Source organism: Stegodyphus dumicola, chromosome 8, assembly GCF_044657685.1.
Source record: "Stegodyphus dumicola isolate Sdum_Otavi_A_Nest chromosome 8, ASM4465768v1".
Taxonomy (NCBI): domain Eukaryota; kingdom Metazoa; phylum Arthropoda; class Arachnida; order Araneae; family Eresidae; genus Stegodyphus; species Stegodyphus dumicola.
In genome coordinates this window covers 189,168,842-189,185,859 of record NC_140775.1, presented here as the reverse complement: position 1 = coordinate 189,185,859, position 17,018 = coordinate 189,168,842, and the positions used below count along the sequence as shown (strand labels likewise).

General features: G+C 37.3%; 1 protein-coding gene across 4 annotated transcripts in view; it reads right to left on the bottom strand.

Moving 5' to 3' along the window:
• LOC118187013 (cGMP-inhibited 3',5'-cyclic phosphodiesterase 3A-like) overlaps window positions 1-17,018 on the bottom strand; it is an 881,882-nt gene that overhangs the window by 156,767 nt on the left and 708,097 nt on the right. For all 4 annotated transcript variants that reach the window (XM_085822827.1, XM_085822828.1, XM_085822831.1 and 1 more), the window contains 2 exons: window positions 12,708-12,892; window positions 1,603-1,806 (listed from right to left, as the gene is read on the bottom strand). In XM_085822827.1, coding sequence (XP_085678953.1) covers window positions 1,603-1,806; window positions 12,708-12,892 — 389 coding nt within the window. The remainder of the gene's footprint in view (window positions 1-1,602; window positions 1,807-12,707; window positions 12,893-17,018) is intronic.

Sequence of the window (17,018 nt, the reverse complement as noted above, 5' to 3'; positions counted from 1 at the left end):
ATAAGTTATCCCAATTCTCGTGAGAGTCACCTATTCGAACATCTTATGGGTTTTAAGGTGTATGAGTCCCCTTAAGTCTTACGTAATTTTACAGAGCTCGAACAATTTGCTATAGACTTCGTAATTTTTTTCTACCTGTAGAGCGGAAAAGTGATGCTCATTTTCTTCTTATTTAGATCTCGTATAAAGATTATATTTAGATATGTATAAAGATTATATTTAGATCGTATAAAGGGGAAGAATCTTTTTCTAGACTTGGGAACATTCTTTCTTGCATAATACAAATAATACAATACTCTACAAATGGCGTCAGAGCTAACGTCACTCATTAAAGTCATTTATAATATTTTAAATTATGGTGGACGATCGTTCACCACAGCCTGTATTTAGTAGCTGGGTCTGCTCCCTCCCCACTCGTCCTTTAAGTTAGGGAAAATATTAGGAATTTTCCCTCTCCTCACTGCTTGCTTTCGTGGTGTAATTGGAAAGGAGGTCTAGCTAAGAAACGGAAGTTCTGAAGCTCGTATCCGGCAAGGACATCGTTGATTTTCCCTGTTATAAAAATAACCTAAAAAATAAAGTGTGAGTAAAGACTTGAGCTTTCAAGAAATACCATAAAATGTCTTGTGGTGTAGTGGTCGAAACCGCTACGTAAACCCTTGGTTGTGACACAGGGTTGAAATGAACTTGTAACTCAAGGTTTAACAATAACATGGATTTTAATAAGACAAAAACCTTAACAGTTGCATACCTTGACAATACGGGACTTGGATATATTTAGTCCCGTAATTTCAGAATTTTGTTACAGGAAAAATGCTCTAACGCATTATACATGAGGAATGATCGTTCTTAACGGGCCAACATGCCCATAGCTCTAAACAGGAAAGTTTTTTCTCTCTACTCAGAAAACCACCTTATATATATCTCTGTGTTTATTTGCGCTGAACACTCAGGGGGGGGGGGAGATTCTTTCACTCATACATAACAAAGTGTCCATCTCCTGACCCTGATGAAAAGACTTCTTGTACCTCTTTGTCCACTGGAGTGACCTTCGAGGCTGCACCCGGAATCGTTAAAGCACAGGATTTCACTACTGATATGAAAAGTACTGCAACCTGAAATCACTCCCCCTCCACAAAGAATCTTTATGCCACCTTATTACAGTCTATTGAATTCCCCGGTAGATTTTCCTTTTGGTTTTGGCTACATTTAATTTCCAAATCTTACCGCAATAAATTGTTTCTATGGGGGCATTTGAAAGCTTCAAGTTTATGACCCAACCCTCCTGTGATCAATAGCCTTGAAAATGTAATACATCAGAAGATTGCTATTGCTATGCAAAATACGTAACGTTACGTTACGTAACGGTAAGGTGCACCTGGAAGACAGCAGTAGTACTTTGATTATCGTAGATGACATCTCCAAGGGGGCTGTACTGAACATTTCATGTCTTGTAAATACAAGACTTTGACTAATTCAGTTGCAGTTATTGCTGGGCACAATAAACGTGTAAAATGCCCCACTCTCTGTTTAATAAAAATGCTCTAATATTATACAATAGTCTTCGAATAATAATATTAATAATCTTCGAAAGTATCTCACCTTGGCGTTAAACTCGGCGAGGATTTCGAAATGCCTTTTCAAGTCAGTCGCCAAAATGCACTCGATGACCAGGAATCGGAACCTCTTGAACTCTGCCTTGTCCAAATGGCAAAGGAAGTTGTATTCTGGCCTTGATAGGAAGAGACTCCAAGCAGAAGCGGCGTGGTGGTTTTCCAGGACAGACCGGTCATTGTACAGCACCGCCTAAAACAGAAGACCAGAATTACTAATTGTTAATACAGTATAATTTGATTTTGCCTTGAACACCATTTCGGTCAAATTGTGATACTCATAGATAAAAGATGATGCGGTAGATAACAGCTTCATTCTAATGGACAATAATGGCGTCCAGATATATATTTAATACAGTATGATACCTATGAATATTATAAATAAATTAAACTTTAAGCACTACAAAACCAGAATTCAGCAATGATATCAATACACTCTAAATTGTGAACAGATTCGCTGAACGGCACATTAACCAGTTAACTGTGGCGCCCTCGTTAAAGAGTGCGCACCGTTTTGTGTCGCCAGACTCAAGCCATGAGGAGTATATTCGTCAATCACAGATTAGGTTGCGCTGGTAAGATATGGGATGAAAAAGATGGGTTTATTTTATAAAATTGAAAATTTTATTACTAATATTTACTTATTTGGTTAGCATAAGCATATATTACATACATATTAAACTAAAAACGCAATAAATTAAATATTATACATATAAAAGTAAGAATTTAAATTCCTGCTGTGGAGTGATATTCAGCGAAACAGGGTACTTTACACAATGGGACTTTGCAAATCGAACACCAGTCACGCGATTCCTTCTGATCTTACGTTTTTAGCAATGTGAGCGCCTTCGCGCAGGGTTTTTTTTTTTTTTTTGATTTTCCGAGTATATAATCCGGAACGTGATTCCCGCTTAATTGGCTTATATTAAGTCTAAATGCCCGAGTTTGTGTCGATTTATTTCTTTCAACTGTATACGTCGCAAAAGTGTCTTCAATAAATTTGAGCAAAAGTTGATACGCGATAATGTTCTATTATTTTTTTATATAATATGAATGCATTCAGACACATATTGTCTAAGGAAATGGAGAAATATGTTTTTGTAGTACTTTTTGAGTCGTTTTTCTGCTGTGGAGTACGCTATGATAATTTCATCGTTCCTGTCCACTCCACCCATTTTTTTTTATTATAATCCATCACTAGCTCCGGTTTCTTTGTTATTATTTTTCTTTTCTCTGTTACTATTACGTTGACATTATGTACAGTACTTACTAAATAAACCTCCCTCTTATCTTTCCATTTCATTATACGCATGACGAGTATACTCGTCAATACACAAAGTCGTGCCGCTTCTCCAGGACGAGTATACTCGTCAATCTCAGTTAACTGGTTAAAATAAGGGGTCAGCCCGACGTGATATTGCTCATACTGAAACAACTGAAATTGCAATAATTGCGTTTCATTTTTAATAACGGAAAGGTTGTCGATAGCATTAATCTTTTCAAATTTTTGATTTGAAATGTTTTACGGCTTTTAGGTTAGATTTGAAAAATTTGACTGATGAAAAAATTAGAACATTCGAGATTTTGAATCTCAAAACTTTTGTGAAACTTGCTTAATGCAAGGACTACAATTTTCTGTCCTTACAATACCGTAGCGGACGAAATTAAGACATGGAACACTTTTTCCCAAATATCTCGAGAAATACTGGATAGAAATAAATGAAATCAGGTATGCTTATAGTTTATTGTATGACAATAATGTCCGCAGAACAACAACGAAAATTGTCATTCATTAGCATGAATTATGGCCAAGACTCCAATGTGGTCCAAACTTGAATTTGAAAGATGGCAGTGGGAATATGGTTGGTACGATATGTGGTCGTCTCTGACAGACTGACAACATGCACAACAAGTAGCCATGCTGTTAACAAGAGAGTTCAAAATTGCCTGTCCAATTCGCACCCACTCTTCAACCAAAGTAACTTTTAACTACTGAATCATCTGGATGGCGTTTTGCCTCTTGCAAAAACTCTCCCAAGAGAATTCCAAGCATGTTCAATAGGATTAAAGTCAGGAGAGTTGTCTGGCCCATCCATTTGGTGAATATCCTCGCTTTCCAGATATTCATCAAACAGGCGGGATCAACGCGGTCGTCCATAAAAATGAACTCAGGGCCAACAATAGCACTGAGAAGTTGCATGTAAGGCTGTGGGATCTGTTGCCTGTGCCTGTGACCATTCACGGAACCAGTGTCAACCACATAGAGCGGTGTGCGGGCATTTTGCATGATCCCTTCCAAGACCATCCTTCCTCCACCACCATACTGGTCCCTTTCCGTGATGTTGCTGAGAAGGGACTAAGTCCCAGGTTCCCTCTATATCAGTGGTGGCGAACATTTCAAAGCCCGCCTACCCAAAACCTTTTTTTTTGGGGGGGGGCGCGTGCCTCAAACTTCTTTGATTAAATTCCCATCGGAGATCACTTTACCATGTTTTTCCAGGCACAGTGAAATTTGAAAGTTAGCCGTTGTTAGATGGTTTGTTTTAGAAAGATAATTGCAAAAACCAACTTTCTGGTAATTACAATCCCTCAGTTTCGCTTCAATAAACACCTTCCGTTCAGCTTCATCAAGTTTGGCAACAATCTTGTGGTTGGTGTTAAAGTGCCGTCTGACACTAGATGTGCGACACAATACTTTCCGTGCACAGAATAACGCTTTCCTATTGTGCTTAATAACTCCAAATGATTCTGTGCAGGTTTTTTTGAAATGATCCTCCACTATAAACGTTTAATTTTGCTTTTTTTTTTTTTGCTCGAGTCATTGGTGAGGGTTCAAGACCTGGAGTACAGAAAAGCACAAAATTTAAAAATGAAGCATTAAATATAAATCTGTCATATACTAAAAAGAGATAACATTATTATCCAGTACTAAGAAATTGGATTTTCACGAAACAACAATCCATGGCTGAAGATTTAAATATAAACAGGGGACAGCTGTCACCGTTAACTCGAACTTCTCTTTTCTAAACTTCTAACGTTAGATTTAATATGCTTATTTTCGGCTTTATTTGGCTTATTTTGGCTGAGCGCATGTGAATAAGCTTGGTTTGGCATGAGAATAAGCTTTCGTGTTTTACTATATTGTCAAGTTGCGTGTTTTTACATTATATTTGTACATTCCGTTTAAGGTATTAAATTAGAATTATTCATAAGTTACCTCAAAATGCTTAGATCTGAAAAATGGAATCTATTTAACAATGAAAGTATTAAAATTAACCGGCAGTTTGCAATAAATATGAATTCGTTTAGCAAACATTAGCTGCTTCAACTTTCGAGTATTCTTTGCCATGTAACAAGTCATATGATTGGCCCAAACAATTGAAACGTTATAAACTGGGTCAATAACTATGTATATCATTTCTATGGCGATATATGATAATCTTATATCTAGGCTTAGGCCCTACGCCAGTGGCATTTTGCGATAAGTAAGTGAGACGTTCAAGAACATGCTAAAGCACTTATTTAAATTACATAGTATCATTTTATTGTGATTATGAATTAAGGAAATAATATTTTAGTCGCGTGCCGGGTGATGAGGCTGTGCGTGCCGAATGTGGCACGCGTGCCATAGGTTTGCCATCACTGCTCTATATCAATAATCGCCGAGAATCAGGTTGTAGACTGACTTTAGACTCATCCGCGAAGAGAGCGCTAGACCATTGAAGATGTGTCTATTGTTGGTATTGTATGCACCATTGTAAACGCTCTTTTGCGGAAGAGAAGGAGTAGGATGTAAATAGCGGGTTTTCTGGCCTACAGTCTTATCTCATGGAGCCTTCTGTTAACTGTCATCCTTGAAACTGATGTTCCTGTGGCAGTAGCGAGGTCACGAGATAGTTGTGTGACCCTAGACGTCATGTGGTGCTTGGCTGAAATTACCAAAAACCGGTCGTCATTGGTCGTTGTAAAGCTCTTTGGCAACCTTGTCCTAGTCTTCTGTACCTAGTCATAGTCCTTGTCTTGCTGTTTCTAAACTAGTTGCACCAATTAGGGATGTGATCCAGTGTCTTGGTGTGTCCATCGTGTCTTTTGTGTGTCCATAGTGTCTTTGCTTTGTCCATAGTGTCTTTGGTGTGTCCATAGTGTCTTTGGTGTGTCCATAGTGTCTTAGTGTGTCCGTAGTGTCTTGGGTGATATCCAGTTGTCATGCAACCTGAGCATGGGACTGCCTTGCCATAAGCTTACCCATGAATCCCCATTTCATACCTTTGTCTAAGCGATGATAGGTATTCATTTCCTTTAGAAAACAACAAAAAACAACAAGATTATTCAAGAAAGACGAAAACATCACTTCTGTGTCGCAGAGCAGCTGGAGGCGGACTTTTATACCCCTTGCTGGCTTAGCGACACCCACAGGAATACGTAAACTACTCAGTGACACCAGCGCTACAGTGATATTATATGGCAATCAATTGTCTAGGTTTAAGGAGAAACACGGGAAAATATTTTACACCTATTAATTTTATCCACGAGTACATTTCAACTACAATAATACTGAAGCATCCGGACAAAGAAATTAGTTTTCCTGATGAGCGACTGATACGAAGAATTCGTCAGTGGAATAATAACTATAGCATATTTTTAAAAATATTTGTGTTTATTTGTTTCTAATTTGGTATATGTATATTTAATCTATTTTTATGAAATTGTTCTTATTATTTGTTTACTTTTTTATTTAATTAGTGCACATTTTATACTAGTTTTGCAGTTATTTATTACCGTATTTATTTGCGTTTTTCTACTCTTTTTTGCTTAGTACCAAGTTTCAAAAATTTAAAAACATATTTCCATAATTTTCTTCTTCCTCAATGCTGCTTTAAATTTTAAAATGGATTCGTTCACGTGGTAATTACTTTCGTGTTACCAAAGCAAGCCCTCATAGAATACCTGCGAAGGTCACGCTGAAACTTTCCCTTTTAACTATTGACCTTGACGCCAGTCTAATGCAATAACCGACCTATCACAACGAAGCAAACACGAAGAGACGTTTATCTACAGATTTGGATAGATCACCTTCTCTAATTGCACATTCACTGTCTCTAATTATTTATGGATGATTTGAGGCTTATTGAGTAGCAGAGACAACAACAAAAGCGGACGCAATTCAAATAACAAAGTAGAAATGAAGACATCTTATTAGATACTGCAATGCTGATACTATGTATTCTGATAGAAATGTAACACTGTGATGGATACCTGTATTTCATCCATGATTAGTTTTAATTTTTTATGTTCTGACTACAACCGCCTTCTTCAAAAATTAAATTACTCGCGTAATATTCCCGTCTAGATTTTCGAATGATAAAATTAGTTAAAAAATGGGCAAAAAAATAGGCGAGGAGATACAGTATATTAACGCGAGAATTTTCTGGAGCTTTAATTTAGTAAAACTCAACTTAAGTTACCATAAACGCTATTAGGAAAATGTAAACCACCAAAATTTGTTTATAATTTAAAGACTTCGCTAAAGATAAATTTAAAAGTCTACGAATATTTTTAGGTGCTTTTAGAAAAACGTTTTCCTTATGCTTTAAAAGAGTTTTAAATTATATTTAAGAAATGGCGGAAAATCTCAAGCTAAGAAATGAAATATTAAACGACGGAAGTTTTGTGTAGGCCGGAAAAAGTATTTTTTATGCTGGAAATATTTTGCATCCTTGGTATTGTGGGACGAAAAGAGGAAAACTTTATCACATCTAAATATATCCATACGTTCAATTTTTGGACTCATATTTGCTTCGCATGAACACTTAAAGCTTATATACAATATTTGTTGAGGATTTCTTTGAAAAAATCAACAATAAACCCGAAGCAAAACGCAACCCAAAATTCGATTTTTTGAAATTCAATGTGCAGCTTCTTCAAGAAAAATAACTATGAAAACGCAAAACCCTCAGTCTGTAGATGTCTCAATGACTAGGAAAAACCCTAACCTGTATGAAACATGTATGCGAATTTGTCGTACAATAGGAGAAATAAAAACCACTTTAATTGTTTTCCATGTCAAATGGAATGCTAGATAAATATCAATTACTGTATTGTAGTATGATGAATATAAATTCCCAATCCTGCATATATCCGCATGCCGCTGCAAATTTCGTACACCAAATGAGCTTATTCTTCAAAATTTTTAAAAAGACGAGTTAAATATTAAATTATACTAAGAATTAATTATATTATAAGGTATTTTCTCGTTCCTTCCAGCATATCTTCGCGGTGTAACGATAGCACACTTGGCGCGTAATTGGAAGATCCAAGTTCGAGTCCCGACTAGGGCAATGCACATTTTTCATGTCTCTAACATAAAAAAAAATTCTAATGAGTTTACAGTGGCACCCGAACAAAACGATAATAGACAATAGACAATAAATCGTCACCACCTGGATTTAGCGATCGGGCCCCACATTACCCAGCTGCCCTTTAAAAGGGGGAGTATATAAGGTATTTTCTCCATCCCTGCAGCATGCCTTGGTGGTGTAACGGTAGTACACTCAACGCGTATTCCAGAGGTTCAGATTCGCGCGAGGGCATGGCTCATTTTTTGTCTTCTGCTTCGAAATAACCTAATGACTCTACAATATATTAAGGGGACTCGTACACCTTAAACCCCTCATGAGCTTCGAATATGTGACTGTTGCAAGAATTGGGATATTTTATTTATTTTAAAAGCAATTACTTCCAACTTTTTACAGCTGACTACATAATACAGCTGCTTTGGAAACTAGTAACCAGAAAGTTTGTGTTGCCACAAATATTCTTGTAATTTAATCCTCTTTGTGACAAAATATTTCGCCCTGTTTCCACCTTGAGCGCATGATATTTTAAAAATGGCTAACGGTACATACTTGAAATTGGATGGAATTCTTTATATGGGCACTATTTTTTAACTGAATCAACAATCTGATGAATATTTTAATATTGAAAATTTTTATGGACGAAAACATTACAAAATTAGTTAATAAAATACATTTTATAAACTCAACTCAAAATAAAATAAAAATTTAACACGAAATTTTTAGAATTTTAGGTTCACAGTAGTTTCCAAATGTTATAAAAGCTATATATTAAATATGGAATTAAATTATGAAACAGAATGTTTTAAACTGTGCGCGCAAGTTGGAAACATGACGGAAAATGTTGTCACAAACCGGATTAAATTATAAAAATATTTTTGGCAATACAAACTTTCTGATTACTATTTCAGAACGCAGCTATATTATGTAGTCAGCTGTAAAAAGGTGAAAGTAATTGCTTTTAAAGTAAATTATCCCATATCTTGCAGCAACAGTCACCTATTCGAACATCTTACGGGTTTTAAGGTGTATGAGTCCCCTTAAGCAACTTAAGCATTAAATTACATATTATTGTAAATATTTATTGTTTTTTATTGTATTTTTCATTTGCTGTATCTTTGTAATATTTTATATTCTTTCATTTATTTTATTTATTTATTTATTGTTTACGGAACGGTAATTTTATGGTTTATTTTACGTTTAATCTAATTTGTGACCACCTGTTTTGCATTTAATCAATTAGAATTCAAAAAATAGACAGTTTCTTATCTAAAGGGGTGCCCCCCAGGGGACGAGCGGGAAATTCACTGAACAATGGTAGTTCGGTTCGAATCCCGTGCACGGGCTGGCTCGTGGGTGTTTTTATGTTTTTCACCATGTGTCACGTATTTGCGAGCCAGTTTTCTTTAGAAAGCCCTCCACGAAGGCATCCCTTCCTTTAGGCAGATAGCCGTCGAGTGCTTAGCCATAATTAAATAAATCAAACCAAACCAAACTTACCCAAAGGGCCTTGGCGACATTTGGCGATTTTCGCCAGCTTGGCGACATTTGACGATTTTTCGACAGCTTGTCGACTTTCTATATTGCTTATTTTCCATACTAAATTTTTCATTTCTTCCGGCTTATGTGGACTCATCATTTAAAGAAACTTCAAGGATTCCGTAGCCCGCAGTAACATTACTGAACGCTAAATTACGTATTACTAAGTACTAAATTAAATGTCATTAAATATCAAATTATAGCTTATTTTTAATCTTATTTTCATTCTCAAACACCCTGCACCAGCCTATGAGTGGTTAATGGTGTGTGGTGTGGTGTATTTAATTATGGCAAAGCACACTAGGGCTATCTGCCTAAGGGGAGGGATGCCTTTCGTGGAGGACTTTCTAAGGGAAACTGGCTCGTATACACGTTACACATGGGGAAAACCACGAAAACGCCCATGCAGCCAGCCTGTTCGCGGGATTCGAACCTCGGACCGAACTACCAGTGTTCAGCGACTTTACCGGTCGGCCGCTGGCGGACAGTGGTTAATGGAGGTCAACTGCATAAATAAATCATAGTCCACTGGTTCGAATCCCGAGTAATGCAAAGACGTTTGCGAGTGCAGCTTCTTTGCTGAATATAGGTACTTAAAATCTCTCAGTCAGATAGACTCGTAGAGAGGTTGGCGGTTGGGGTGGAACGTAGTGAACTCGGTTTTGAATCTTGAAAACGTTTGTAGTATCATTCTGGAATATGAATTTGAATGTAGTATCATTATATTCATATTCCAGAATACTACTTGAATGCAGTATCATTCTAGAATATGGATTCAAAAACTCATGGATCTGAAATTCGATTTCACAGGCTGGTGGCAAGAGTAAGGTATACAAGACCTTCAGCTTCCATCCCCATTAGTGTTCTCAGTTAAAACAGAAAGGCATGAGTCAGTCGTGAATTTTGCCGAAATTAAATAATCCAAATACAAGTCAGAACCTGCATGTTGATGTAAGTTTTCAATTTTTCGTCGAATAACGTACCATGTCTTGCCGCCCAGCCGGTATAGTAGTGACCCTGACTACCGTAACGCACCGGAGATTCCCGGAGAAAGCATGGATGTTTGTCGATGTATAGTGTCTGTGTGGCATAGGGGCACTCTAAATACTTGGCGAGCCGAAAGTACTATCGAGAGGTTGATGGTAGATGAAGAAGCGGGTGGCAGACCCTTGTAATTATCTGCCCCTTCATAGGAGGCAAAGGTGGCCTACCTATTAGGTGTCTCCATAATAAAGAGTCACCACATCTGGCCTTAGGAGTGGCCGATGCCGGCATAGGCAGGTGCCTGCCATTAGATGGCCATCACTTCCGGCCCTTGTAGATGCGCAAGGTTAATGGCTATTAAATAAAGTGCCAGGCCATTTAAAAATATGCCACGTCATTATTTTTGTTTGCTTCGAGATTGTTTTATAACAATACACGACAGCCAACATTTTCAACTTTTAGTTTTCACATAACCTACAATTTGTTTTCTTATTGAAATTTCTTAGTTATTTGCCTTTCTCCTTTTTATTACGTCAACCTCCTCTTTTTGAGTGTTTTAAAATTATTCCGCTAGCTTAGCGTTTAGAAAAAGGATAAAGGCTACTTAAATACCAAAAGGCACGATTAAAAAACTACACAAAATTTTTATTCACTTAATAATCGTATCCAGGTTTATTGAAATTCTAAGTAAAATCAAACTTTCACAAGGAAGGTAATATAATTATAAAAAAAAAAAAAAAAAAAAAAAAAAAAAAAAAAAAAAAATAGGCCCAGCATTGGCGAGTTGCAAGTCGGTGAACATTGGTAGATCGGTCCGAGGTTCAAATCCTGCGAACGGGCTGGCTGCATGGCTGTTTTCGTGGTTTTTCTCATGTGTAGCGTATATACCAGCCACTTAGAAAGTCCTCCACGAAGGCATCCCTCCACTTAGGCAGATAGCCCTCGAGGCTTTGCCGTAATCTCAAAAAACCAAATTAAAAAAAATTGAGAGATGGTTTTAATATTTGTTTTCGTTTCAAAAAGTTTTCATAGCTTTACGGAAAGAAAGTAGAGAAAAAGGATACGTAAAAACGGGGCGGGGGGACTGCATATAATTACGTATGATGGCAGAAACTTTATTCAAAAAAATATATTCCTTTTTACCTCCTCGGTATTTTAATTAACGTTAAATTACTTTCCTTTCGATATGACTGCATATCTTTGGTTTAATACGAGGAATACATTTGGCTTGGTGTCCGCCGATAACATCGCGGCAAAAACATCGCGGACGAAAACGTCGCGGAGAAAACAACGCAAGGCGAAAACGTCGTGCTACAAAACATCGTGGGAGAAAACATCGCAAAGAAAAAACATCGCAGTTCTAAAACATCGTGGTACAAAACATCGTCGTCGAAAATAAAGCGGTTCAAAAACTTCGCAGTTTAAAAACATCGCCGTCGAAAATATCGTGGTAAAAAATAAAGTATCTACAAATCATCGCATGACGATAACATCGCAGACATGCTTTTTTCAGGCTTTAATAACTGTAAATGGATATTCCCATAATGATTTGTGAGCACAAGATGTAAAGAAGGATAATTTTTACTTTCATATTTTTTATTAAATATTAAATTTTTGCTGAGAAAATAAGAAGGAAACTTAAGCATAGAAATTAATGCAACTTATAGCACTTAATAGAATTTTAATCCTACATAGTTAACTAACAAAGACCATTAATAAATTCTTTTTATAAAGTTTTTACTGGTAAATTTTCATAAAAGTATAATCTATTAAGTTGCATTTAATTTTCTATGCTTAAGTTTCCTTCTTATTTTTTCAGAAAAAGTTTGAGTTAATAAAAAAACGTGAAAATAAAAATTATCCTTCCTTACATCACTTGTGCTCACAAATCATTATGGGAATATCCATTTACAGTTATTAAAGCCTGAAAAAAGGATGTCTGCGATGTTATCGTCATGCGATGATTTGTAGATACTTTATTTTTTACCACGATATTTTCGACGGCGATGTTTTTAAACTGCGAAGTTTTTGAACCGCTTTATTTTCGACGACGATGTTTTGTACCACGATGTTTTAAAACTGCGATGTTTTCTCTTTGCGATGTTTTCTCCCACGATGTTTTGTAGCACGACGTTTTCGCCTTGCGTTGTTTTCTCCGCGACGTTTTCGTCCGCGATGTTTTTGCCGCGATGTTTTTGGTTGTAACCATTTGGCTTACCTGTGGCGCGTATGTAGACACCAGAAATGCGTTCGTTCTTCCAGGGTGATCGTAATCGTGCATTGCAGTTGCTGTGTATAAAGCCATGAGCTCCAGAGCTGGGTAATTGGCTCCCATTACCCCATACGTCACTTCCGCAGCAAAACTGGGCCTGTGCATTGGTACGCTACTGCTGCTTGTTGAATCTGAGGAGAAATAAAGCAAAAATAAACGATAAAATCAAAATTCTTACATAGTTTTCACATCTTTAAGATTGCATATAAGGATGGATAAATGCCTTACGGGTTACTTAATGGACAGGCAAACGTAAAAACGTAACCATGCTGCTTGATGCGCTCAAAGCCACAGAAATCTGATCGGTAGCAAATCAAAGATAACAACGTGGTCTTCCTGCAGGCAGAACACGCTCTCTAAATTCACTTTACAAAAACCTTTCCTTAAGTACTAACTTCTTTCTACCTGAATTTAATTACACGCGCGCTGACTCATTTACATTCTGCTAAGAAAGCGTAGGTTGAAAGCGACAGTAATAGGAAAGGTTATTTCGAACTAAAATAAACTGTTAAATAACTTAAATAAATGGCCACAATGTTCTGAATAAAACATAATTTAAGTGTCCATCTCGACTTACAAACATACAAGCAAATTCGAAAAAACTCAGTTTTCGACAACTGTATTCAATAACTCGGGGCGTATAGAAGAAATGCAGCGTTCGATGTTTATTCTTAACGCCGTCCGTCCAGACGGTATAGTGGTTAGGGGAGGTAAACCGCTGAGTTGGCTTCCGACCCAGGTATAGATATATCCATGCAGAATTGGTTACCAACTCGGCGAGAGTCAACCACTAGCTATCAGGTCGCAGTCCCGGCTGAGCAAACGACATTTATAAAATGCAAAAAAGAGATATACATGTGCATACGAGGCACTTGAAGAAGAGTATAACAATGTACAAAGAAATATATACATGCGCATACAAGGCGCTTGAAGAAGAGTACAATCAAAATATATGTATATACATATATATATATACAAACTCATATACAGATATATACACACTTACATACATAGATATTCCGAAACAAATAAAAGTATATATACTCTCACTCATATTGATATATACACCCATACATATACGTTATCATGATAGTTAAAGTTGACAAGAAGCATGCCATTGAGGTACGCGTGATCCTTAGTATAAATTAGGTACCATAAATAAAAGATATAAACACGTACAGATACATTACAGCATTCAGATACAGTACGAACTTTATGTATGAGAACCTCGCACAGCATAAATACAAAATTACATATTGAACATACATATCACATATTCTGTTGCTGACATATTGAACTGGCTTTTGTAGACTTTTATGACTACTATCATCCAGTGTCAGCAGAGTAATTGCTAGTACAGTAGTTAGTTGTTGTTTTCAGTTTCCGCTGGGCAACTCTGTTACTTTGTAGAGACTGGAACCAATTTGGCCAGAATCTGGCTCCTGGTTGCTTGAGGCTGTTAAGTGCTGTGTGTGGGCAGGAGAACACAAAATTATCAGGATGACCCTCCTCCCCAACTTCACAGTTACCATTCTCTCTCAAGCCAAAGCGGTAGAGGTATGAAGGAAAGGGCCCATGACCAGTGAGGAAATGGTTACAGCCGAAAACATCGCGGCAAAAATATCGCGGACGAAAACGTCGCAGAGAAAACAACGCAAGGCGAAAACTTCGTCCTACAAAACATCGTGGGAGAAAATATCGCAGTTCTAAAACATCGTGGTATAAAACATCGTCGTCGAAAATAAAGCGGTTCAAAAACTTCGCAGTTTAAAAACATCGCCGTCGAAAATATCGTGGTAAAAAATAAAGTATCTACAAATCATCGCATGACGATAACATCGCAGACATGCTTTTTTCAGGTTTTAATAATTGTAAATGGATATTCCCATAATGATTTGTGAACGCAAGTGATGTAAGGAAGGATAATTTTTACGTTCACATTTTTTATTAACTAATAAATTTTTGCTGTAAAAAATAAGAAGGAAACTTAAGCATAGAAAATTAAATGCAACTTAATAGATTATACTTTTTATGAAAAATTACCAGTAAAAACTTTATAAAAAATGATTTATTAATGGTCTTTGTTAGTTAACTATGTCGGTTTAAAATTCTATTAAGTGCTATAAGTTGCATTAATTTTCTATGCTTAAGTTTCCTTCTTATTTTCTCAGCAAAAATTTAATATTTAATAAAAAATATGAAAGTAAAAATTATCCTTCTTTACATCTTGCGCTCACAAATCATTATGGGAATATCCATTTACAGTTATTAAAGCCTGAAAAAAGCATGTCTGCGATATTATCGTCATGCGATGATTTGTAGATACTTTATTTTTTACCACGATATTTTCGACGGCGATGTTTTAAACTGCGAAGTTTTTGAACCGCTTTTTTTCGACGACGTTTTGTACCACAATGTTTTAGAACTGCGATGTTTTCTCTTTGCGATGTTTTCTCCCACGATGTTTTGTAGCACGACGTTTTCGCCTTGCGTTCTTTTCTCCGCGACGTTTTCGTCCGCGATGTTTTTGCCGCGATGTTATCGGCGGACACCGAGGAAATACGTCACGTAATTGCTATTAGTTTGGATTGTTGTCTTGACCTTGGGAATGAGATTGTAAACACGTCTCCCTTGGAGGCCTGATCCCAACGTTCTTGCCATATTCTTAGGAGCTGATGGAATGTCTGACTCTTGAAGTCCGAGATTGGCCTAAAGGTCGGGACTTCTCGCAAAGTGGATGAATTCTCTGCTTCCTTTGCGACAACATCTGCTCTCTCATTTCCTTCTATTTCCGTATGAGCGGGAACCCCTGCGATACTGGAGGCCCGGGTTTGAATCCCAGAGAAGGCATGGATGTAAAATTGTCTGTCCCTACATAGGAGGTAACGGTGGCCTCCTATTAGGTTTCTTAGCAGTGGCCAATGCCGTTATAAGCAAGTGCTCGACAGTATTGAACTAGCTTTTGTACAAGAGTGTAGCAAGTGGCACTGTCTTATTGGAAATACGTGCTCTCCAAATGTGGCTAGAAATATTCATCATCTTCAATCCGATTGCTCAACGGTTACTGCAATTGCATTTCCTACCCCGTTTTAGCAAGAAAATGGTGCCACTGAAAATGATGGATGTTCATGCCACTATGGCATGAACCGTACTATAACATGACCTTTTCTGAATGCAAGAGCTTCTCGTGCATCTCTTACGGATTGTTTTCTCTCCATAGACGACAGTTTTGTTTCTTAACGTATCCCATCAAGCAGAAAAGAACTTCATCTGAAAACATAATTTCCCCCCCCCAAATTTACGTTCTTGAAACTCGTAATTAACCTCGTAAGCAGACTAAACACAAATAAAAATTAGCGACAGCGATAATATTTTCAGACTGGTTTCCACGTCGTTTAAATTCATATCATTCCTGTTGGGATACCCTTTACAAAAGACAAAGATATCAAGGTTTTAGAAAAAGCCACTCAGACAGTATAGGGGAACCTAAGAGTTCGAATCCCGAAGAAGACATGGATGTTTGTAAATGTATAGTATCTTTGCGGCATGGGGGCGCTCTAAATATATGTTAAGCCAAAAGTCCTCTCGAGAGGTTGGAGGTTGGGGTAGAGGAGTGGGAGGCCCACGGATCCCTTCCTCCCGGTGGCCTCACCATCAAAATTGGAGGCAGAACTGATCAATGTCGTGCTGTCACCTGTATGTTGGTCAAGGCTCTTGCCAAAGATAGGCGCAATCCTTGCCAAGATGAATCTGATTCGCTTGTTCTGATTTTACTGTCAGACATGTGAGATAAATCACAACGCACAACACAACAGGGTTTAGAAGATCTACAACATTTCATAATCCTTTTCCTTTACAATGCAGAGCAGACATTATGATTCAACATGCACTGTAGGAATTAGGCTATCAGTGGTCGAAACGATAAATTGGTGTAGTATTGTGATAGTATACGGCTTTAAAGTAGGCCTTTAAAGGCTTTTCCGATTCCCCCTCCCTCAACTGTGATCGTTTCTGCATGCTTTCGGGGTATAATGGTAGCACACTCGACGCGTATTCGAGGTGTCCAGGTTCGAGTCCTGGCGAGGGCATTGCTCATTTTTCACTTCTCCAGTATCAAGAAATCCTAATGACTCTCAATGGTTAAAGCATTCAGTTAGTCGCACATACAGGAAGATACCTACACGCCTTAGTTACCCTCTGGTTTCTGTTTCTTTGAAGTTACTGAATCAATTTTACGACAGCAGCCAATAAATAACG